The 23,731-nt window shown below is 52.0% G+C and overlaps 1 protein-coding gene and 1 pseudogene across 1 annotated transcript; one reads left to right on the plus strand and one right to left on the minus strand.

The window, feature by feature from the left end:
* The first annotated feature begins 9,387 nt into the window (after window positions 1-9,387).
* LOC104375498 (olfactory receptor 14A16-like) lies at window positions 9,388-14,244 on the plus strand (annotated as a pseudogene).
* Window positions 14,245-20,132: 5,888 nt separating this feature from the next.
* LOC147527446 (olfactory receptor 14C36-like) lies at window positions 20,133-21,155 on the minus strand. The gene has a single exon (XM_086622696.1). It carries the CDS (start codon window positions 20,853-20,855, stop codon window positions 20,133-20,135), a length of 723 nt encoding a protein of 240 aa, XP_086478822.1. The 5' UTR covers window positions 20,856-21,155.
* Window positions 21,156-23,731: the final 2,576 nt, after the last annotated feature.

Raw genomic sequence — 23,731 nt, forward strand, 5'->3', positions numbered from 1 at the left:
CAGGATCCGCTGCCATTAATTGCAAACACCTTTGGCGGCATTTGATTATCAGACAAGCGATCAATTCAAACAATGTGGATGCTGTCTTTTTTGGCTGATGTGGCAAAAAGACCCATTCCAAAATATGCAAAGGATCGGGCCACTGTTTATTCCACTGGCCAATGATACCTGTAGGATGAAAATCTGGAGTGGTAATGAAAACAGTGATATCAATGGAGGGATCCACTCGATAAACTTGACGAGCAGAAACAGCCTGTTGAACCTCCTCCAGTGCTCGTCGCGCTTCAGGAGTCAATTTCCGAGCTGAATTCAACTCGGGATCCCCCTTTAAAATATTAAAAAGCGGGGAAAGTTGTGCTGTGGTTAGCCCTAGATAGGGACGTAACCAATTGATGATACCCAGCAATTTCTGAGCATCGTTCAGGGTTTTAATAGAACTCGAGAATTGCACCTCTTGGTGTTGTATAGTTTGATCCAGAATTTTGACTCCTAAGTATTTCCAAGGAGGATGCTTTTGAACTTTCTCCGGAGCTACCTGCAATCCATAAGAATGCAGAGCAGCGAGCAGCTGAGGCTGTATCCTCAGCAGCTCGTCCTGGGTAGATGCTGCCACCAGGATATCATCCATGTAATGGTAGCAGTATGCCTCAGGAAACTGCTCGCGGACTCCGGACAAAGCTTGAGCGACATACCATTGGCAGATAGTCGGGCTGTTCTTCATGCCCTGAGGTAGAACCTTCCATTGATACCTCTTCGCAGGTTCGGCATTGTTAACTGCAGGCACAGTAAAAGCAAATTTTGGCTTGTCATCAGGATGTAAAGGAATAGTGAAAAAGCAATCCTTCAAATCAATGATCAGGATTTCCCACCCTGCTGGAATCATGGTGGGTGAGGGCATACCAGGCTGCAATGCCCCCATACTTTCCATCACTGCATTGATTTTCCGGAGATCCTGCAACAATCTCCATTTTCCTGATTTTTTCTTAATTACAAAAACAGGAGTGTTCCAGGGACTAGTGGAAGGCTCAAGGTGTCCCTGTTGTAATTGTTCCTGAACCAACTGATGAAGGGCGACTAGTTTCTCTTTTGGTAGGGGCCACTGGGGTTGCCAGATGGATTTGGTTACTAGCCACCGCAAAGGCAGCGTAGGATACTCTGCGCCCTTCAGCACAGTGGCCCCCATCAAAAATTTGTCCCAATCCGTACCCCCCAAGCCGCCAATACATCCCGCCCCCAGAGGTTAAGCGGAGCTGCAGTGACATAGGGCCCAACTGTAGCTGTTTGCCCCTTTGCATTTTTCACCACCACAGGTTGTTCGCTTAAATAGCTCTGTGTGGTTCCCCCCAACCCTGCAATGGCTGACCCCACAGGGGCTAAAGGCCACGTAGGAGGCCACGCAGAGAAGGAGATGATTGTCACGTCAGCGCCTGTGTCGATCAAACCTCGGAGCTGAATCTTGGACGGCTGGGCATTTGGCAGGATTAGGGTACATGTCATCTGTGGCTTTTGGCTAGAGATGTCTGAGGTCCAGAAGACCTGCGGAAGTCCCGTAGATCCAAAGCCGCCATCTTCACGACTTCGTTGTTCTGTCCTGGGAACACACGACTTGAAAGGCACAAGTTGAGCAATTTGAGTCTTTTCAGGAATAGTGACGGTGGGGTGGGTGTGGAAACCATAGCACAAATCTGGCCTGTAAAGTTAGCATCAATAACTCCTGGGTGTACAAAGATCCCTTGAGGGGTGACACTAGATCTTCCCACCAGCAATGCACTCAGTCCCTGTCCTAGGGGCCCGAATACGTTCAAGGGAACCTTATAAACATGACAGGATTCTAAGATGACTGTTGCTGCGGTGTGCACATCCACTCCGATTGATCCCTGGGTGCCGGCTCTAAGCTGGCTGAGTAGGCCTGTGTCGGTGCCATGCCCTGGGGAAGTATTTGTGTCTGAGCGCACATCCCCTTTGCGCTCCTGGTCGAGTTTCCCGAGTGTGTCAAGGGTCAACCATTGGCATGGTACATAGATTGACAGTATTTTGCAAAATGGCCTGGCCTATCGCATCTCTCGCAGTGAGCAGCTCCCCTGTTCTCCTTTTTCTTCTTCTTTTGTCTGATCTGTTTCTGCTTGCTCTCAACCTTAGGTTGCCTTTTTAGTCCACGATCAGAATTTAATTGAATAGGCTGCAGAACTGCAGCCAGAGCAGACTTAGGATTATCAGATCCCATTTTGGAACAGGCTTCAACCATGTCTGTTAGCGTGGGATCCCCTGGCAAAGCATCTATGATCTTTCTACACTCATCATTGGCATTATCTCTTGCTAGTTGTCTGCACAACAGCTGCCGCAAGGTCTCATCTTCGACCTGCTTCTCGAGGGCGGCAGCAATCTTTTCTACGAAAGATAAAAAATGCTCTTTCTGCCCCTGTGTTATTTTCACATATCGTGTTTTAGGAGCAGCCATGTCTATGCCTTTTAATAGGGCTCCCATACCAATCTTCTGAGCCTGCTCAAGGACCTGAGGATGCCAGGTGGCTTGAAGATCAGGATCAGAAAAGGCATTAGCTCCCATAAGAGCATCCGCTGGAACTCCATGTCTAGGATCAGCTGGAGGTAGTTGCATATTCCCAGCCGCAGCTTTCTCAGCCATCTTTCTCCAATTGGCCTCAAAAACTGAATATTGTACAGGTTGAAATAATACCTGACCTAAATGCTTAATGTCAGATGGAGAGAGCAGGTCAGTATTCAGCACTCTAATAATCTGCATGACTTCAGGAGACCCTAGCCCATATTGTGCCACTTTGGATTGCAAATCTTGGACCACTCTCCAAGCGATAACATCATGTGTGTCAGATCGACCTGAGTTAGGAAGAGCTTTCTGTACAGGAAAGGCTTGGATGATACCCTCTGTGGGTTCACTACCACCTTGATCTACCTGCACAGCACCTTGAGGCACTATAATAACTCGCTCAGGTCCCTTTTCATCTTTAGGCATCCCGACTTTCTCTATTAAATCCCAGTCCCCAACCTCCAGAGTCCGCCTCTTGACCGATTCCCAAAACCGCTTTGAATTTTTTGGACGCACAGTCACACTACATTCGGGAAGCGTCCAAGGACGGTTGTAGGTCAGCTGTGTCACTGGTTGCCGATGTCTGACCGCCGCCACAGCTTCCCGCAGTGCAGTGAGCGAGTCAGCAGTAACACTGCTTGCATCGTCGGGCCTCACGGATGAGGAAGGCTGGCAGGGCACAGGTGCCGGGCCAGCGGGCGGTGTAGAGGCGGAGGCTGCGGGCGGTTGCGGAGCTACGCACGGCAATGCAGCTTGGGGCGCTGCGGCTTGCGGCGGCATCACTGTCCGTGCAGGCGCCGCCGTCGGGGGGGGTGCCGGCGCCGCGTTCGGGGCCGCGTCCGGGGCTGCCGTCGGAGGGGCTGCTGGCGCCGCACTCGGCGCCACTTCCGGGGCCGCCGTCGCGGTCGGGGGGGCTGCCGTCGGGGGGGCTGCCGTCGGGGGGGGTGCCGATGCCGCCCTCGGGGCCGCCGTCGGGGGGGGTGCCCTCGGCGCCTGTCGCACCGCCTCCGTCAGCACCACTAGTTGCTGTAGTATTTCCCGCAAAAGCGTCGTAGGCTGGTGTGCCGAGAGATCCACCACCGGCGTCTGTGCCGTTTGCACCGGGAAATGCGCGGATGCTGGCGCGGGACACAAAGGCGCCGGAGCCGCCGCCGCCGTGATACCTCCTGCCCCTCCCGGTTGCGGTAGAACCCCGGCTGCCGTGCCTGGCTGCGGCAATGACGGAGCCGTAGGAAGGACAGATCCCGCTGCAGTAACTGAAGCAGCCGGCTGTACGGGCGGCCGTAGCGCGGAGGAGGAGGGGGGGGCCGCTGGGGCGGAGAGTGGGGGACGCTCCAACGCTTTGCTTTGCCCGGTTAGTTTTGCTAACTGTTCCACTGGGGAGGGGTACTCAGGCGGAACATAATCCCGCGGGGAGGGGTAGGACCTCCGTGCAGTCCCTGCGAGTCTCTCAGTGCCCGTGCTGTCCGGGGTCAGTGATCCCTCAAATAACTCATCGTCCCCTTCAGAGCCTTCACCCGCAGATTCGTCAGAGCCCGGTAATTCTTTTCCTTCTCTTCCTGCTGTCCACTTCCGCATTATACCGTATAGGGACCACCACGTACATAGCAGGTCAAGTACGCTCTTATCTCCAAGCATGATCTCATGAAATAACTTATCCCCTAACAGTTCCCAAGCTTCTGGGTTAAGGGCAGTGTCCGGATCAGCTACAAACTCATGTTCTGCTGCCCAATTTAGCAATTCACAGAGAGCTTCATCACTTACGTCAGCTCCTGCGATTGTTATCACATTTTTGAAGGCAGAAAATATCGTGCTTTCTTTCACGGAGCTTTGCCCCATCTTCTCAGTCTAGAGTTTTGTCCCCGGAGCCTCGGGGGAAGCACGTACCTTCTAAATTCAGTTGCGGTTGTATCACGTCGGGGTCACCAAATGTCGCTGCCGTCTTGGGGACGGAGAGAAGAACGACACAGAATTCAGGTGCAGGAGAAAGAGCCAACGCCAACAGCAGGAGCAGCAGCAGCAGTATCAGCAGCGGCAGCAGCAGCAGCAGCAGCAGCAGCCGTTTATTAATTACAAATCCGTATATATATATATAATATGGTTCACAAGGATGGCCAAGGCAATTGGTCGCTTGACCATCCACCTCCCAGAGTGATTGGCTAAATGCTACAACACCCATTTCAAAACAACTTTCCCAGTGTGCCATAAACAAGACTGCATAACAAGCTACAGGTGCAAGATAAAGTCTTAGTTTACAAAAACCTCAAACTGTTTCTCAGCTAGCCTGCATGGGAAAAGGAACTTTCACAGGATGCTGCAGTAGCTGGAAAATTTCTGCTTCTAGCCTTTTGTATCCACAAGGTCCCCTCTCAGTCTCCTCATAGATTCATAGATTTCTAGGTTGGAAAAGACCTTAGAGATCATCCAGTCCAACCGTCCCTAATCCCTCATTAAACCATATCCCTAAGTAGTTCATCCACCCTATTCTTAAACACATCCAGGGATGGGGACTCAACCACCTCCCTGGGCAGCCTATTCCAGTGGCTGACAACCCTTTCAGAGAAGAAATTCTTTCTAATATCCAACCTGAACTTCCCCTGACTAAGCTTATACCCATTTCCTCTTGTTCTATCACCCATCACTAATGTAAAGAGCCCTTCCCCCACCTCCCCATCATCCCTTCTCAAGTATTTGTAGGCTGTAATCAGGTCTCCCCTCAGCCTTCTCTTCTCCAGGTAAAAGCACCAACTCCCTCAACCACTCCCCATAAGTTTTATTTTCCAGCCCCTTGACCAGTTTAGTCGCCCTTCTCTGGCCCCGCTCCAGGAGCTCAGTATCTCTCTTAAAGCGAGGGGCCCAAAACTGGACACAATATTCCAGGTGCAGCCTCACCAGTGCCGAGTACAGGGGCAGGATCACTTCCCTGTTCCTGCTGGTCACACTATTCTTGATACACGCCAGTATCCCATTGGCCTTTTTGGCCACCTGGGCACACTGCTGGCTCATATCAAGCCGGTAGTCAACCAAGACCCCCAGGTCCTTCTCCACCAGGCAGCTCTCCAGCCACTCTTCCCCGAGCCTATAGCGATGCTTGGGGTTTTTATACCCCAAGTGAAGGACTCTGCACTTGGCCTTATTAAAGCTCATGCCATTGGCCTCAGCCCAACGATCCAGTCTGTTCAAATCCCTCTGAAGGGCCTCCCTACCCTCGAGCAGATCGACACAGCCTCCCAGCTTGGTGTCGTCCGCAAATTTACTGAGGGTACATTCAATCCCCTCATCCAGGTCATTGATAAAGATGTTAAACAGAACTGGACCCAGCACTGAGCCCTGGGGAACCCCACTGGTGACCGGCCTCCAGCCGGATTTAGCCCCATTTACCACCACTCTTTGGGCCCGGCCATCCAGCCAGTTTTTAACCCAAAGGAGGGTGTGCCTATCCAGGCCAGCAGTTACCAGTTTCTCCACCAGAACACTATGAGAAACTGTATCAAAGGCTTTACTGAGGTCAAGGAAAACTACATCCACAGCCCTTCACTCGTCAACCAGGCGGGTCACCCTGTCATAGAAGGTGATCAGGTTTGATTGGCAAGACCTGCCTTTCATAAACCCTTGTTGACTGGGCCTGATCACCCGGTTAACCTGTATGTGCTCATTAATAGCACTCAAGATAACCTGTTCCATGACTTTGCCCGTCACCGAGGTCAGACTGACAGGCCTGTAGTTTCCCGCATCCTCCTTCCGCCCTTTTTGGTAAATGGGGGTAACACCCGCCAGCCTCCAGTCCAGCGGAACTTCCCCAGTGAGCCAAGACTGCCCAAAGATAATGGACAGGGGTTTGGCAATGACATCTGCCAGCTCTCTCAGGACTCTCGGGTGGATACCATCAGGCCCCATAGACTTGTGGGCATCCAGCTGACAAAGCAGATCCTTGACCCGTTCCTCTTGGATCACAGGAGCTTCGATTTGCTCTCCCTCCCTGCACTCAGACACCACAGGCCAGCTCACCTGGGAACTACTAACCTTATTATTAAAGACTGAGGCAAAGAAGGCATTAAGGACCTCAGCCTTGTCCTCATCCCTAGTGACTAACGTACCCCCTGTGGCCAGTAGGGGCTGGAGGTGATCTTTAGCCCTCCTTTTGTTATTAATGTATTTATAGACGGGCTTTTTGTTGTCCCTTACGGAGCAGGCTAGTCTAAGTTCCAGTTGGGCTTTTGCCCCCCTGATTATCTCCCTACATGCCCTAACTTCCTCCCTGTAGTCCTCCCTGGACGCCTGCCCATTCTTCCAAGACTTATAGACTTCCCTTTTTCTTTTGAGGTGTTCCCAAATCTCCTTGGTCATCCAAGCCGGTTTTCTACCCTGGCGACTCGACTTCCGGCACACAGGGACAGCTCGCTCCTGTGCCTCCAGAATTTCCTTTTTGAGGAGTAACCAGCCCTCCTGCGCCCCCTTACCCTTGAGAGCTGCCTCCCATTGGACTTTATTAACCAGATTTCTAAACAGTCCAAAGTCAGTTCTCCCAAAGTCCAGTTTGGCTGTTTTAGTGCTCCCGCTCCTAACTTCCCCTAGAGTTGAGAATTCTATTATCTCGTGGTCACTATGCCTCAGGCGTCCTCCAACCATCACATCTCCCACGAGACCTTCTCTGTTCACAAACAGCAGGTCTAGGGGAGCACCTTCTCTAGTCGGTTCACTGACCAGTTGTGATAGGAAGTTGTCCTCCACACTCTGCAGGAATCGCCTAGACTGGTTCCTGACTGCCATGTAATGCTTCCAACAGACATCAGGTAGATTAAAGTCACCCACAAGGACAAGGGCTAGTGAGCGTGAGACTTCCCCCAGTTGTTTAAAGAATAGTTCATCAGCCTCACCGTCCTGATAGGGTGGTCTGTAGCAGATTCCCACTACAATATCCACCTTCGTAGACTCCCCTTTGATTTTTACCCACAGACACTCCACCAAGTCGTCCCCAACATTTAACTCTTAGCAGTTTAGACCTTCCCTTACATACAGGGCAACCCCGCCACCCCTCCTACCTCTCCTATGCCTCCTGAAGAGCTTGTAGCCATCCATGGCAGCCCTCCAATTATACGAGTCATCCCACCATGTTTCAGTGATGGCAACTATGTCATGGTTTCCCCGGATAACAAGGGCTTCCAGTTCCTCTTGTTTATTGCCCATACTGCGTGCGTTCGTATAGAAGCATGTAAGTTGGGCTTTCGATCCCATCGCACCCCTAGGAGGGGTAGCTCTAATACCTAAGCCGTTATTTTTGGGATGTTCTTTTACCTCTAGGCAACTTGTGTGTTGCTCCTGACTACACATATCACCCCCTACTATCCCTGAGGCGGCAGGCCGAAGGTACCTGCCTACACTCCTCTCCTCAGACACTGGAGGGCTGTCCTCGGCTGTTATTCCTCCAAGTCTGGCAATGCCCCCCACCCCCTTCACATCTGGTTTAAAGCCCTATTGACGATCCCAGCTAGTTCTGTAGCAAGAAGCCTTTTCCTCCATGGAGACAAATCTGCCCCATCCCTGGATAGAAGGCCTGGCCTTGAGAAGGTCAGCCCGTGATTAAAGAACCCTAGGTTTTGTTCCTCACACCACTTTTGTAGCCAAATATTTAAATCCTCGGTCTTTGTTTTCCCCTCTCATGTCATGTCCCGAAGTCAGTATGATAGAGGAGAATATCACTTGGGCCGCCGATCCCTTCACCATTCTTCCCAAAACTCTGAGGTCCCTCTTAGTTGCCCAAAGGTTTCTTTTCCTAGAGTCATCATTTCCAACTTGGAAAATAAGAAGGAGATAGTAATCCGTGAGCCTGACTGTAGATGAGAGTTTTTTTATCACATCCCTAATTGTTGCCCCAGGAAGGGAGCAGACCTCCCTATGTAAAGGGTCAGGTCTACAAATCGGGCCCTTCACTCCCCTCAAAAGGGAGTCGCCTAAAACAATCACCCGCCTTTTCTTCTTAACTGAGGATGTCTTAATGGCATGTATGGACCTTGGGAAGGATTCTAACATGTGTGTGTTGTCATCCTCCCTGGGGGTCGGTTCCACTTGCAGAGTGCTTGTTGCTTCCTGTCTTGGTTTCCACAATTAGAAAATGCCATTGTGGTGTTCACCAGGGTCTGTAAAGTGCTTCTAGGTCATTTGAAAGGCATTCCTGTGTAAGATCTTCTTATGATGATCTGTTGCGGGATACAACATGATATTCATTTCAGGAAAGTTTACACTCTGTTGCTCACCAGCCTGGGCTGCAGCTCCAAGGATGCCATTGCATCTTCCACAGCCAGGAGGAAATGGCCCACCTTTTGTAGGCAGGGTCTCAACCTTAGTTAATTAGTTAATTACATTCAGTTTCAATTCAAGCCAGCTGGGTAATAATAATTGGATGCCACAACACTCCTAAGAAAGAAAGGTCTCATTTCCGCAATTGCATCATAATCATGTGTTTGCCCACCCCAGTCCTCACTCTTTCAAAATCCACTTACAAAACCTCTTCTCAGGTGGAAAAGCGTTTCCTGAAGATTATCACCCTTCAAGCTTGCCTTGAGAGCATCTTCCATCAGCTGGTTCCTCAGGCTGAAAATAAAGGGACTCATCAAACTAGTGACCACTGTGTTGAGAAGGGCTGCTGCCTTGTTACAGGAGATGTGTGGTGACTTGAAGGATGGACACACAGGAAGATGCAACTACCACAGACCAAGATGACAATGGTGAAGTGAGAAGAACTTGTAGAGAATGTCTTGTGCTGTGAGGGAACGGAAGACAAGCTAGGTAAGGTGTTAATGATGTACAGGTAGGACATTGCTGTCATGCCCAGTGAGCCCAGGAGGATGATGGACAAGGCCATGGAGGAGATCAGCTCAACAATCTGTGTTTCTGCTTGGGAAACACTTGATCAAAAGCATGCTGTCACAGAAGAAGTGGTCAATATGATTGTCATTGCAGAAGGGCATCCTGGTAAGCAGGACTGTGGATAGAACAGTGGCCAGGAAGCCTGCAGTGCATAAGCCCAACAGTAGCTGAAGGTAAAGCTGAGTGTTCATGAGCAGGAAGTACTGTAGAAGGTGACATATGACCATGTAGTGGTCACAGGACATGACACTCAGAAGGACAAAGGTGATGTAGCCCAGGAGGGAGTAGAAGTAGCAATGAGTTAAGCAGCCTGGGTAGGAAATGCCTGTGCTGCCCATCAGCAATTTTCTTATGGCTTTGGGTATGATGGATGTCATGGTGAAGATCTCCAAACTCCAAACGCCAAGACTGTGATTGCCATTAAATGCTTTTGGTGGTGGAGGGACCATCTGCCCTCCCTCACTGCAGCTCAGATGCAGAAATATTGAACCATCTGAGTGTCACAGAGTTCCTTTCCTGGAAGGAAGATGTCACCAATGAGCTCCAAATCCCTCCTGAATGGCTAGAACCTCACTACATTGCCCCTTCAGAAAATGCTGGGATAGTTTAGGTCTGCCATGACAACCAGGGCCTGCAAACATGAGGCTTCTTCTAGTTGTCTGATGAGGTCTCATCTACTTCCTCTTCCTGATCAGTGGGGTCCATAGCAGACGTCCACCCACCACAGCGTTGCCCATCTTGTTCTGCCCTCTCCTGCTGGCCCTTCAGCTCTCAGCTGACTCATTGTCCATCCCCAGGCAGAGCTCCATGGGTTCTTGCTGCTCTCTCCCATAAAAGGTAACTTCCCCTCTGGGTCAGACCTATGGCTTTGTCAGTACCAGACCCCCAAGACCCACAGTTTCTCCACCAGGGGTGTCTGTAGTGCCCTGCAATTCCTCATGCCCTTCTCTTGTGACAGAAACCCCAATCAAGAGGTGCCAGCTGCATGGAAACATGAAAAGCTGAGCAAATGGTGCTTCAGCCCATGGGGACCTCGAGAAACTCTGGGATTTGGCCAATAGAAGTCACACAAAGTTTTAAAAGCAAGTGACCAGTACTGCATTGGTAGGAGATGAGGGGCAGGGGGAGAAAAACCCCAAGCATCAGGACAAGCTGGGACATGTCTGGTGGAGCAGTGACTCTAAGGAGAAGGGCCTGGACACTACGAGGGATGCCCTATGATGGTCCTCAGTGGGACCCATTAACACTGCAAGAAACTTTGGAGTTTGCCTCTGACTTGGACTTCCTGAGAGGTGTCTGCAACTCCCTCTGACTGTCTGAGTTTCCTGGAGTCAGCACCAAACCCACCAGAGGGGTCATTAAATGTGCTGGGCTGGTCTTCTGCTGCTGAGCTGGGCTGGGCTCCTGGGATGGAGGGAGCTCCTGGCAAGCGGGCAGCGCTGCAGAGAGACAGCTGTGCCCAGGAGCAGGGCTGGGGGCACTGCCTGCGGGCACCCAGGGGAGAGGGGGGAGGCACAGAGGGGTTAAAGGCAGACGGGGGTGGGAGGGTGCTGGGAGCTCAGAAGAGGAGAAATGTTCACAGCCCGTGACACAGTGAGTCTCTGGGTGCGGGGCAGGGCAGCTGCAGTTCGGGGAGGGATCGTGTGAAGCTGGAACAACCCACAGCCTGTGGGATCTCTCTCTTCTACTGAGGAGGAGGACACGCCCCAGAGCAGGGCTGCCCTGCTGCACTGTCCGAGGGACAGGACACAATGGCTGCCTTCACCCGGGAATTGCTGCAGAATGTAAGGTGGGTGTGCAGCCAGGGGTGCCCAGCGCTGTCCTTCCCAGCAGGGTCCCTGCATCCGACGGGGCTGTGTGCTGGGGCAGGGACTCTGCCGCCTGCCAGGGTCAGCACTCAGCTGCCCAGGGAGCTTCCCACGGTGCTGTGGGGAGAAGCTGTGGGTGGAAGAAGCAACTTCTGGCAGGAGAGGGTCCTTCTGCTGTCAAAAGAGTGCTGTGTGGGTCAGAGCTGCTCACAGCTCCAGATCAGCCCCAGGACAATGGCAGAGGCAGCATTTTAAGAGCAATGTCAAGGCAGGGGCTACCTTAAACATTAAGACATTCCAAGGTCTGTGATTTCAACTTTCTTCCAAGGGAGAGGGGAAAGATGCTGTCAAGTTTGAGTAAGTCCCTGAGACTCCTGATCTGTTACAGTGAGGGATCAGCAGATCTGCCAGAAGCCTCATAAGTGCCTTCCCCCACTCCTCTACCTACAGACAGCACCAGCATCACCTCTGCCTGCAGCATCAGTGCTTCTCTGACCTACTCCTTAGGACCTGCCCACCTGGAGATGCCCCTGGGCAGTGCCCGGCTGTCAGGAGGGGTCTGCAGGGCAGAGCTGAGCACACAGTGGGTGGGATGGGGTCTGTGAGCACTGCCAGGGAGGAGACCTGGGGTCAAAGAAACAGCCCCAGCAGGGACAGCTCCAGGCACAGAGAGCCAGGCCACCCCTCTGCATCAGTCTGCTCAGCTGCACGGGGAAAGAGAGAAGAGTTTGGAGAAATGGATTTGAAACTGGAGTCTGCTAAGCTAAGATCAGCCTTGAACAGAGAGGTGCAAGCACAGGGCACTTGTATGGTGACCAGCAGGTCACTCGTGGGCAGAGCAGCTCTCCTGGCTCAGCAGTAGGGCACAGGGAGACTTTGTGTCCCTCAGGGCTCACCAGTGTTCAGGCTGAGAGCAATGTGAAAGATGAGGATTTCTGCCCCTTCCAAGAAAGTGTCCTCACTCAGCAGGACAAGGCTGAGCTCACCAAAAGGAGTTGAATTAAGTTTCCTCAAAGAAAGAGAAGTAATTTTGAGGAAATTTTTAGGAAACAGCATAGGACTGGCTCAAAGAAATCTGCTCTAAATAGTCAATGTCCTCTTCTCTTTCAACAGGCCCCCATGCCCAGAGTGAACAAATGTCCAACGGCAGCTCCATCACTGAGTTCCTCTTCCTGGCATTCGCAGACACACGGGAGCTGCAGCTCTTGACCTTCTGGTTCTTCCTGGCCATCTACCTGGCTGCCCTCCTGGGAAACGGCCTCATCATCACCACCATAGCATGTGCCCACCACCTCCACACCCCCATGTACTTCTTCCTCCTCAACCTCTCCCTCCTTGATCTGGGCTCCATTTCCACCACTGTTCCAAAAGCCATGGCCAATTCCCTCTGGGACACCAGGGACATTTCCTACTCAGGATGTGCTGTCCAGCTCTTGTTCTTTGTATGCTTTGCCACAGCAGAGTATTGTCTTCTCACTGTCATGTCCTATGACTGCTACTTGCCATCTGCAAACCTCTGCACTACGGGACCCTGCTGGGCAGAAGAGCTTGTGTCCACATGGCAGCAGCTGCCTGGGCCAGTGAGTTTCTCTATGCTGTGCTGCACACGGCCAATACATTTTCACTACCCCTCTGCCATGGTGTCTCGGTTTGAAAAAATAAACCAGAGGTACGCTAAAGAAGGCAGGAGCCTCCCTCGAAATGGAAAATGTAAACCCCCTCCCTCCGAATTACTAAAATTTTGAAATTAAGGGGCTCTCAGGCAAAGATATGGGAGTAGAAATAACAGTTCTTTACTGGGAAGATTAAAGAGAAGGGAAAACAACAATAACAACAACAACCACCACCCAAATGCAATAGTACACCAAAAAGGAAAAAAAAAAAAACAAAACCCACTGACAGAGTCAGAATACGACCTGGCACCCTGCTGGTCAGGGTGCTGGCAGCAGTCTGATCAAACGGTGGCTGCGGCCCCCCTGCAACGGCAGACGTGGCGCCGCGGAAGCAGCGATCCCGCCGAAGGGCGCGGGCCCCTCCGAAGGGCCGGCGGTGCCGCAGATGGCCCGGTCTTCCTTTGGGAACCCGGCGGAGAAGAAGGAAAAAACCGCTCCTCTGGGGTGTCAACGCCGGCCGGCCCAGGCCTCCCAGGTGTGGGAGGAAGGCACGCAGCAAACCTCGAGTGGCTGCTCTGTCCCAACTAGTCCAGCAGCAGCCAGAAGTGCTCGTCTGTTTCCCCCGGTGACTGCAAGAGACCGCCCAACTGCTGCCGCTGCCGCTTTCCCGCATACGGGTGCAGTCTCGAGGCGCCCCTCCCCTCCCGGCTGGAGCATCTCACATGGGGCCGATGTTGTTCTGGGAGTCTGGCTGCAGATCCTTGATTGCCCATCAAACAGAGATGGCTCCTGGAGAGAGTGATCCACGAGTCCTGGGCAAGGCATTGATGGCCCATTAACAGAAAACAGTCTGGGAGGAGGAGGCAAGGGAAACATTGCCCCACCTGGTCTCAACAGCTCATGAAGATGGTGATAGAATAGATACTTTTGGGCACATCTTACATTGTAACCTAGGACACATGGCAATGCCCTGGACCAGTTCTTCTGTGAAATCCCCCAGATCCTCAAGCTCTCCTGCTCACACTCCTACCTCAGGGAGGTTGGGCTTATTGTGGTTGGTGTCTGTTTAGGATTTGTTTGCTTTGTGTTCATTGTGGTGTCGTATGTGCAGATCTTCAGGGCCGTGCTGAGGATCCCCTCTGAGCAGGGACGGCACAAAGCCTTTTCCACGTGTTTCCCTCACCTGGCCGTGGTCTCCCTGTTTCTCAGCACTGGCATCTTTACCTACCTCAAGCCCATCTCCATCTCTTCCCCAGCTCTAGATATGGTGTTGGCTATGCTGTACGCAGTGGTGCCTCCAGCTGTGAACCCCCTCATCTACAGCGTGAGGAATAAGGAACTGCAGGATGCCTTGAAAAAAGTATGTGAATTCATGTTACTTCAGCATCTGTAATGTGCCCATCTTCTTCATAGGACTTGCAGGGCATCACTGGAAAATCCAGGACTCTATTTTCTTCGTATCTCTCGTGTTTGAGTATGGGAGTTTTGGTTTGGGTTTTTTGTTTGTGTGTTTGTTTGCTTGTTTTCGCTTATATATGTAATAATATTAATTCATTTTAAATAATTCTGTTCTTCACCAGCCACTTCTTTTCTTCTGATTCAAAGACATCATGGACATATGAAGTCAGGCTCCCTGTATAGGCAAACAGAAGAAAGAAACCAACAGAGATTGATATGTTTCAGCTTCCATCTCTTGTATCTCCTCTGGTGCTGGGAATGAAATGCCAGCATGCAGAAAATGTTTAGAAGCTGAGATCAAAGTTGCCTCATTAAGGAGTAGCCCTGGCGGCCCTTAGGGCTGCCCCTCGGTGCTTCAGTGTCACCTGTCAAGGTCCCTCTGGATGGCATCCCTTCCCTCCAGTGTGTCCACAACACCACACGACTTGGTGTCATCTACAAACTTGCTGAGGGTGCACTCGATCCCACTCTCCATGTCAGTGACAAAGATATTAAATAGCACTGGCCCCAGTACTGGCCCCTGAGGAACGCCACTCGTCACTGGCCTTCACTTGGACATCAAGCCAATGACCACAACTCTTTGAGCGTGACCACTCAGCCAATTCCTTATCCACCGAGTGGTCCATCCGTCAAATCCATGTCTCTCCAGTTTAGAGACAAGGATGTCGTGTGGGACAGCATCAAATGCTTTGGATAAGTCCAGGTAGACGATGTCAGTTGCTCTTCCCCTATCCATCAATGCTGTAACCTCATCATAGAAGGCCACCAAATTAGTCAGGCAGGATTTGCTCTTAGTGAAGCCATGCTGGCTGTCCTCAGTCACCTCCTTATTTTCCATGTGCTTTAGCGTAGTTGCCAGGAGGATCTGCTCCATGATCTTGCTGGGCACAGAGGTGAGACTGACTGGCCTGTAGTTGCCTGGATCTTCTTTTTTCCCCGTTTTAAAGATGGGGGCTGTGTTTCCCCTTTTCCAGTCATTGGGAACTTCACCAGACTGCCGCGACTTCTGAAATATGATGGATAGTGGCTTAGCAACTTCATCCGCAGTTCCCTCAGGACCTGTGGATGCACCTCATCAGGTCCCATGGACTTGTCCACCTTCAGGTTCTTTAGATGGTCTCAAATCTGATCTTCTCCTACAGTGGGCAGTTCTTCATTCTCCCAGTCCCTGCCTTTGCCTTCTGTGACCTGAGCTGCGCAGCTGGAGCTCTTGCCAGTGAAGACTGAGGCAAAGAAGTCATTGAGAACCTCAGCCTTCTCCATATCCCGGGTAGCCAGGTCCCCTGTTTCCTTCCGGAGAGGGTCTACGTTTTCCCTAGATCTCTTTCCCATAACATTCTTCTGCAGAAGCTGGCTGCCTATGGCTTGGATGGGTGTGCGCTTCACTGGATCCAAAACCGGCTGGACGGCCGGGCCCAGAGAGTGGTGGTGAATGGAATTAAATCCAGCTGGCGGCCGGTCACCAGTGGTGTTCCGCAGGGCTCAGTGTTGGGGCCTGTTCTCTGTAACATCTTTATCAATGATCTGGATGAGGGGATCGAGTGCACCCTCAGCAAGTTTGCAGATGGCACTAAATTGGGAGGTAATGTTGATCTGCCTGAGGGTCGGGAGGCTCTGCAGAGGGACCTGGACAGACTGGATCGATGGGCCGAGGCCAACTGTATGAAATTCAACCAGACCAAGTGCCGGGTCCTGCACTTGGGCCACAACAACCCCCTGCAGCATTCCAGGCTTGGGGAAGTGTGGCTGGAAAGCTGCACAGCAGAGAAGGACCGGGGGGTGCTGGTCGACAGCTGATTGAACATGAGCCAGCAGTGTGCCCAAGCAGCCAAGAAAGCCAACGGAATCCTGGCACGTATCAAAAAGAGTGTGGCCAGCAGGAGCAGGGAAGTCATTGTCCTCCTATACTGAGCACTGGTGAGGCCACACCTGGAGCACTGTGTACAGTTTTGGGCCCCTCACTTCAAGAAGGATGTTGAGGTGCTGGAGCGAGTTCAGAGAGGAGCAACAAAACTAATGAAGGGTTTAGAGAACTTGTCCTACGAGGAGCGGCTGAGGGAGCTGGGACTGTTTAGTCTGGAGAAGAGGAGGCTCAGGGGGGACCTTCTCGCTCTCTACAATTACCTGAAAGGAAGTTGTAGAGAGATGGGGGTCGGTCTCTTCTCCCATTTTATGAATGACAGGACGAGAGGGAATGGCCTCAAGTTGTGCCAGGGGAAATTTAGGTTAGATATCAGGAAGAATTTCTTTCCAGAGAGGGTTGTGAAGTATTGGAACAGGCTGCCCAGGGAGGTGGTGGAGTCCCCATCCCTGGAGGTATTTAAAAACTGTGTGGATTTGGTGTTGAGCAACATGGTTTAGGGACCCTGACAGTGCAGGGTGAATGGTTGAACTCGATGATCTTGAAGGTCTCTTCCAACCAAATGATTCTATGATTCTATCATTCTATGATACTGCAAAGGGAGAATGTCCTCAACCCTTCAACAAATCTCTTCCTTGTTTCTCTCATGACCTGCCCCATGACTGGGGTTTTGAACATGCTCATCATTGTGCTTCTGGTGACAAACCAGTCTCTATTCAACCCTATGAACTTCTTCCTGCGGAATTTTTCCTCCCTGGAGACTCGCTACAGCTCCATCACCGTATATCAATAGACAATATGTGATCTATCTGTCTGAAGAAAGTTAATATATTTTCATACTATAAAGACTAATTGGCATAAGAGTTATGCAGAAAAATTTTCTCAGCCTTGGACCAGGAGATGTCTGTGGCCAGATGGATTGTGCAGAGAGCTATTTGATGGTCAGGGGTCACCTCTTCGTGATCCGGAATTTTCCACTCCAACATGCAGGAAGTCATGCCAAGGTGATAGGAGGCTGGCATGGATGAGAAAGGAGCTCACGACTAACATCAAGTCTGAAGAGGAAGCACAGAGAAGGTGGAAGCTGGCTGCCTTCCAGCCTCACTGGTTCTGTGAGTGTGCTGAGAGAGTCATATTTGTGTGTGTGTGTGTGCACTTGTTGGTGTGTTGGGGAACTAGAGGGATGAGGGAATCCTGAGACCAGATCCTAAATGGATGGACTGTCTGAGACCAGCTCCTGCAGGGATCCGTACTGTCTGCGTGTCTGTATAGGTACATCTTTCACTAACGTAGCCTGTCATGCAAGCAGCCCAACCCTCATTTCCCTTTCTCCACACACTGTGGCTGGGCTTGGCCTAGAGACCTCCCGAGGTCCCTTCCAGGATGAGTGACTGTGCATTTCCTTCAACCACAGGTCTTCCCTTGATGATGACAGAGAGAGCACTCAGATTCACACAAATATGGAAGTAAGCAGACGTAAGTCAGGTGCACCCAGCTGTGCCTTTTGTGTCCTACTCAGCTCATTGAATCAAGGGTGCTGGGCAGGTAACCCCAAACTGGCATCATCACATCCTGTGCTGAACTTTTGCTGTTCCTTTTCCCTCTTTCCCCCTCCCAAATTATTCTCCTTAATCATCCTCATAAGTTCCTCCACAAAAAGACCACCTCTGCTCTTTCCCCACTGGCCCTGGCCTTGTGAGTTTGTGGCCTTGTATAGAATTACTGAAAGAGTTGTCGTGCTGATTCCTGTGTGGGTCAGTACAAAACTAGTAAGTCCTTTCATTAGCTGTCATGTCCTGCTACTTCTCCTGCTGTTATCTTCTGCTGGTGGCTCACCACAACAATGGTGAGCCATTCTGTCGTGGTTTTTTTGGACTGAGGGTCGAGACAAGAACCGAAAGGGAGCACCCGCCAACCATGGTCTCGGGCAAAACATGACTCAGGCTTTCTTCATAAAACAAAACAATTTATTAACAGTTACTTAACAGGAGACATAGGGAAACGAAACCGGTTACTTGAGAGGAAAAAAGAGAAAAACAAGGCCAGATCTTAAACACAACAACCTCCCCACCCCCTATTTTCTTTCCTTCCTGGCTCTACCTCCCCCCCGGCGGCGCAGGGGGACAGAGAATGGGGAGTGCAGGTCAGTTCATCCATGTTGTTACTGCCGCTCCTTTCTTAAATGAGGAGGAGTCTTTACACCATTTTTCCCTTGCTTCGGTGGATCCCCTACTCATGAAGAAAAAGTCCCCAAACTTTTCCAGTATGAGTCCTGCCCGCAGGATTGCAATCTTTCCCCATGGATCGCACCAGTTTGGGCTTTACCAGTCTCGACCTCTTAGGGAGCTGCTGCCACTCGCGTCGGCGCGGGCCGTCCCACGGACTCCAGATGCCTCCACGACCTCGTCGTGCATTCCATGCCCCATTATTAACAGTACCTGGTCGCGCATCCCCTGCTCCACGACCTCTCCTGGGCTCAGGCATCTCTTTTCCGACGTGGGTTTCTCCACGGGCCACGAGTGGGTCTCTGGCCCGCCAAGCACACCCTGGCTGCAGGGGGGCCGCCCGCCATCTTCACACCGATTACAAGGGAAACCTCAGCTCCAGCACCCCTCCTCCTGCTCCATCTTGACTGACCCGGTCATTGTGGTTGTTTTCTCTTAGATATTAATCCTCTCTGGGGAAGCTCGGCCTGGCGGGCACCCCGGGAGTGGGGCGCTTACCGAGTCCCCCATGCGGCTCCCCCGGCGCCATCTTGAGCACCAGTCGCCCGGCCGGGAGCCGGGAGCGAGGGCAGCGCCCTCCTGCTCTCTCCTCGCTCCTGAGCAAAAAGCCCTTTCCCGCCCCTTTGTCCCAACTTAAATAGGGCCGTTCGCAGAGGCGCCGATTTGGCGCAACCCCCCAGGGGGGATGGGACTCAGATCTGGTGGCACAGGGAGCAAATCCCCTCTCCTGCCACCAGAACACCCCCCCACATCAAACTATCACACATTCACATGCAAAAATTAAGAGCTGAGAACCTTGAGAAATGCTGGGATTTGGCCAACAGAAACTTCTTCAGTTTTGCAAGAAGTGGCCAGTCTTACATTAGGGGGAAGAATAAACTCATATATCAGGAAACCTGACAGCTGAGCAATGAACCTGACGAGAAGGGCCTGGGCACTATGAGAGACACCATATGAGCCAGTGGTGCATGCTCACCATGAACAAGGCCAGCTGCACAGGGGCATGTGTTAGGAGGAGCATGGCCACTCAGATATCTTGAGTTTTCATCCTCTCCAGTGAACCGTGGTGTGGCCACATCTGAATTAGTGTGTCCCTCTGTGGGAATTCCTACTTTAGACAGGTGGGGAGGGATGAGAGAGTGCCCGGAGGAGATCTTCACATGTCCTGTACTTAAGGCCCCAAATTTTTGCCAACCTCTTTCATCCCAACACAACTTCAGGAACATGTTGACCCTGGACAACCACTGTGCTCTCCAGACAGCTCCAGATTCCCCTCCCAGAGGATGGGTGTCTTCAGTGTCTCCTGTGTGAAAGACCTGGAGGTGTTCTTCAGTTACACTCACCATCTTAACTGTCACCAGACACGGACTGGTGCTCCTAAAGCTAGTCCTATATCTATAAAAGGTCAGAAAAAGAAATTTAGTCCTGAGTATACGGAGGAAGAGGAACTTCAGGGGTGCAGTTCCTCAGGCCTCTTTGCAGAAAGAGCCTGGCATGAAGGATCTCCCACTGCACTGGGGAGATCCCGTTCTATGACAGAGCTGCTATGAAACAGGCGAACTCTGAGCAAGGGTTAGACACATGTTTATAAGGGAACCAGGAGACACAAAGTAAGCAAATGTGTAGGAATATAATAACAATGAAAGAAATTAACCACAGAAATAATGATAAATATAATGATTAAAAATATAAAAATAGAACAAAAATAAAAGAAAAAGGAACCAGATACTGTGGCAGTCATTTGTGGAGACAGGTGGCAAATTTCTCACTCTTGAAAAATGTCCATGAAATCCGTTTTCTAATTGCATCCTTGAGCTCCTGGTTTCTCATGCTGTAGATGAGCGGGTTCACTGCTGGAGGCACCACAGAGTACAGAACTGACACCACCAAGTCCAGCAATGGCGAGGAGATGGAGGGGGACTTCAGGTAGGCAAAGAGGCCAGTGCTGAGAAACAGGGAGACCACGGCCAGGTGAGGGAGGCACGTGGAAAAGGCTTTGTGCCGTCCCTGCTCAGAGGGGATCCTCAGCATGGCCCTGAAGATCTGCACATACGACACCACAATGAACACAAAACACCCCAAAACTAAACAGGCACTAACCACAACAAGCCCAACTTCCCTGAGGTAGGACTGTGAGCAGGAGAGCTTGAGGATCTGGGGGATTTCACAGAAGAACTGGTCCAGGGCATTGCCGTGGCAGAGGGGCAGTGAAAATGTATTGGCCGTGTGCAGCACGGCATGGAGAAACCCAGTGGCCCAGGCAGCTGCTGCCATGTGGACACAAGTTCTGCTGCCCAGGAGGGTCCCGTAGTGCAGGGGTTTGCAGATGGCAACATAGCGGTCGTAGGCCATGATGGTGAGAAGACAATACTCTGCTGTGATAAAGAAGATGAAGAACAAGAGTTGTGCAGCACATCCTGAGTAGGAGATGTCCGTGGTGTTCCAGAGGGAATTGGCCATGGCTTTGGGCAGAGTGGTGGAGATGGAGCCCAGATCAAGGAGGGAGAGGTTGAGGAGGAAGAAGTACACGGGAGTGTGGAGGTGGTGGTCACATGTTATGGTGCTGATGATGAGGCCGTTTCCCAGGAGGGCAGCCAGGTAGATGCTCAGGAAGAGCCAGAAGGTCAAGAGCTACAGTTCCTGCATGTCTGTGAATGCCAGGAGGACAAACTGGGTAATGAAGCTTCCATTGGACATTTGTTGCATGAAGGCATCAGGACCTGGCCAAGGAGGAAAAACAGTGATGTTACAGCAGACTTTTCTGAGAATAGTCCATTCAATCTCATCGAAACACTTCCCCCCTCCCTGCCCCTGCCTGTCCCTTCCCTTTCAGGAAGACCTTCAGCAGGTCCCTGTTGTTAGCTCGGGTTGGTGCTGGCTGAGGGTGCCACTGGGAGCAGGATCTCTGCAGGAGTCAGTCTTGCCCTGTAGAAACAGGTAAATAGGAACAGGGGGTGATCTCAGATTAAATCTACTCGTGATGTCACAGAGCTTCCCAGCATTGTCACTCCCAGTTTGCCCAACAGCAGAGCACAGCTGTGGGGATTTGGTTTTGTTCTTTTTGTTCCAGTTTCCTCACCATACCTGAGGAGAGCTTTTAGGGCAGAAATCCTTGGAATTTCAGCAGCACTCCAAGTGAAACCTTGTGGGTCCAGAAAGGCCCAGGGACTGTCCCCTAATGCAGGATAGGGAGGACCAGTCTGTCCATCTGTCCTGCTCTCAGCTGCCCTGTGCTGGCATATCTTTGAGCTGGAGGATGATCGTACCCAGATGTTCCCCTGAGAAGAAACTGGACAGTGTTGAGAGCAGAAGAATCTGGTTTCCAAGTGCAGCTCTCCAAACCCTCCATCCTGTCTCATTGCAGATGAGGAGGATCTCAGCGCTCCTCTCCCAGCCAGGGACACAGAGGGCTCCTGGCAGCTGCCCACATATTCCATTCAGCAGCATTTCCATATCCTTGGCATTGAGGTGTCATCTCCATGAGGCTGCTGGATAAGACAGAGAGGCCATGTGCCTTGCTGGAGGGCAGCCTGTGACAGAGCAGGACCCCCCACCCCTGCCCCAGGGAAACAGCTGGATGTCATGAAGATGAGGTGTCCTGGAGGAAGGGTAAGCTCACTGCCAGCCCCGTACACTGCCATGCCCAGAACCCCAGACATTAGGAGGGGACATGGATGCTTTTCCTCCATGGACCCATCTGCATGAGATGTCTGAGCTGCACCTTAATCCTCATCCCCACCAGTGATTTCATGGGAAGAACAAGGACAGCAGGACAAGGGGAAAATTCAAAGTGCTCCTGCCAAGGGAGTCAGGACAGGGAGACACAGCTGAACACCTGAGTGTTTCTCCTCTGTTGTGGTTGAGCTGCTGGGAAGGAAACTCACAATCAAGTCCCTGTGACATTAAGGGTGGGAATATCTGCTGGGTGGGAGAGGAGACCAGGAGTTGCTCTGGGGAACGTGTCTGCACTGCAGAGGATGGCAGGGAGACACTGAATCCCCCTCCGATGGCATTTCTGGCAGCAGCTCCCTCTCCCTCCCTGCCCATATCTCTGCTGCCTGGACCCGTCCCTGCTGGGACCTGTCTCTCTGTTCCCAGGTCTCCTCCCTGTCAGTGCTCCCAGCCCTCACCCCACGCACTGTGTGCTCAGCCCTTCCCTACAGACCCCTCCTGGCAGCAGGACACTGACCAGAGACATCTCCGTGTGTGCAGGGGCTAAGGAGCAGCTCAGACAAGTGCTAAAGTGATCCCAGAGCTGCTGTAGGGGACACATCTGCCCCCAGGGGTCAGAGGGGGCTGGGGTACCTCACTCCCATGCAGACCCCTCTGCCTACCACGGCTTGAAGGGTCGGTGCCTGAAACTCCCCCAACCATCCCACAGAGCCCCCGAGCAGGAACAGGAGCAGCCCAGGCATGTGGGAAAAGGAGGAGCAGCCCCAGATCCTTCTGCCAGGGGAGGCAGGAAGAGAGACAAAGGCCCTGGAGAAAGTGGTCACCTGAGCAGCCATGCCCGCAGCCTCAGCGACAGCAGAGCTGCAGGGCAGTGGCCCTCAGCCCCCGTGCTCTGCAGAGGGCCCTGGGCTGGGGAGAGGCACCTCTGCTCTGCTGGAGCTCTGGCTGCAGAGGGGGCGGCTGATGTCCTGTGCCCCACGGCCATGGGGGCAGAGACTGTGCTGGGTCAGAGAGGAGGCAAGGGGGCTTGCTCAGCAGAAGGTGTCTGCACTGGAGGGGGTGACAGGAAGTTTTCCCCATTCTCCTTCGGATGACATCACCATTCTTAGTTTTGTCTTCCTCCCTACCCACCTTTCTGGGGGACTTCGGCCTCTTCAAGGACCTGAAGGGCAAAGTGCCGTGGGAGGCAGCCCTGGAGGGACGAGGGGCCCAGGAAAGTTGGTCCACATTCAAGGAGCACCTCCTCCAAGCTCAGCAGAGGTGCATCCCGATGAAGAACAAGTCGGGCAAAAAGACCAGGAAGCCTGCGTGGATGAGCAAGGAGCTCCTGGACCAACTGAAAATGAAGAGGATAGCCTATAGAGGGTGGAAGCGGAGACAGATAGCCTGGGAGGAATACAGAGAAGCTGTACGAGTGACCAGGGATCAGGGGAGGAAGGCTAAAGCCCTGAAGGAATTAAATTTGGCAAGGGATATAAAAGCAATAAGAAAAGCTTCTATAGGTATGTAGGGGACAAAAGGAAGTCCAAGGAGAATGTAGGCCCCCTCCGGAAGGATACTGGTGCTCTGGTTACCCGGGACATAGAGAAGGCTGAGTTACTCAAGGACTTTTTTGCCTCAGTCTTCACTGATAAAGCCTCTTGTCTTATCACCCAAGCTGTGGA

The sequence above is a fragment of the Tauraco erythrolophus genome, chromosome 18, assembly GCF_009769465.1.
Source record: "Tauraco erythrolophus isolate bTauEry1 chromosome 18, bTauEry1.pri, whole genome shotgun sequence".
Classification (NCBI taxonomy): domain Eukaryota; kingdom Metazoa; phylum Chordata; class Aves; order Musophagiformes; family Musophagidae; genus Tauraco; species Tauraco erythrolophus.

Bases quoted from the DNA above. Each gene is read 5' to 3' on its own strand.
- LOC147527446 (XM_086622696.1), bottom strand. From the start codon at position 20,855: ATGGCCAATTCCCTCTGGAACACCACGGACATCTCCTACTCAGGATGT.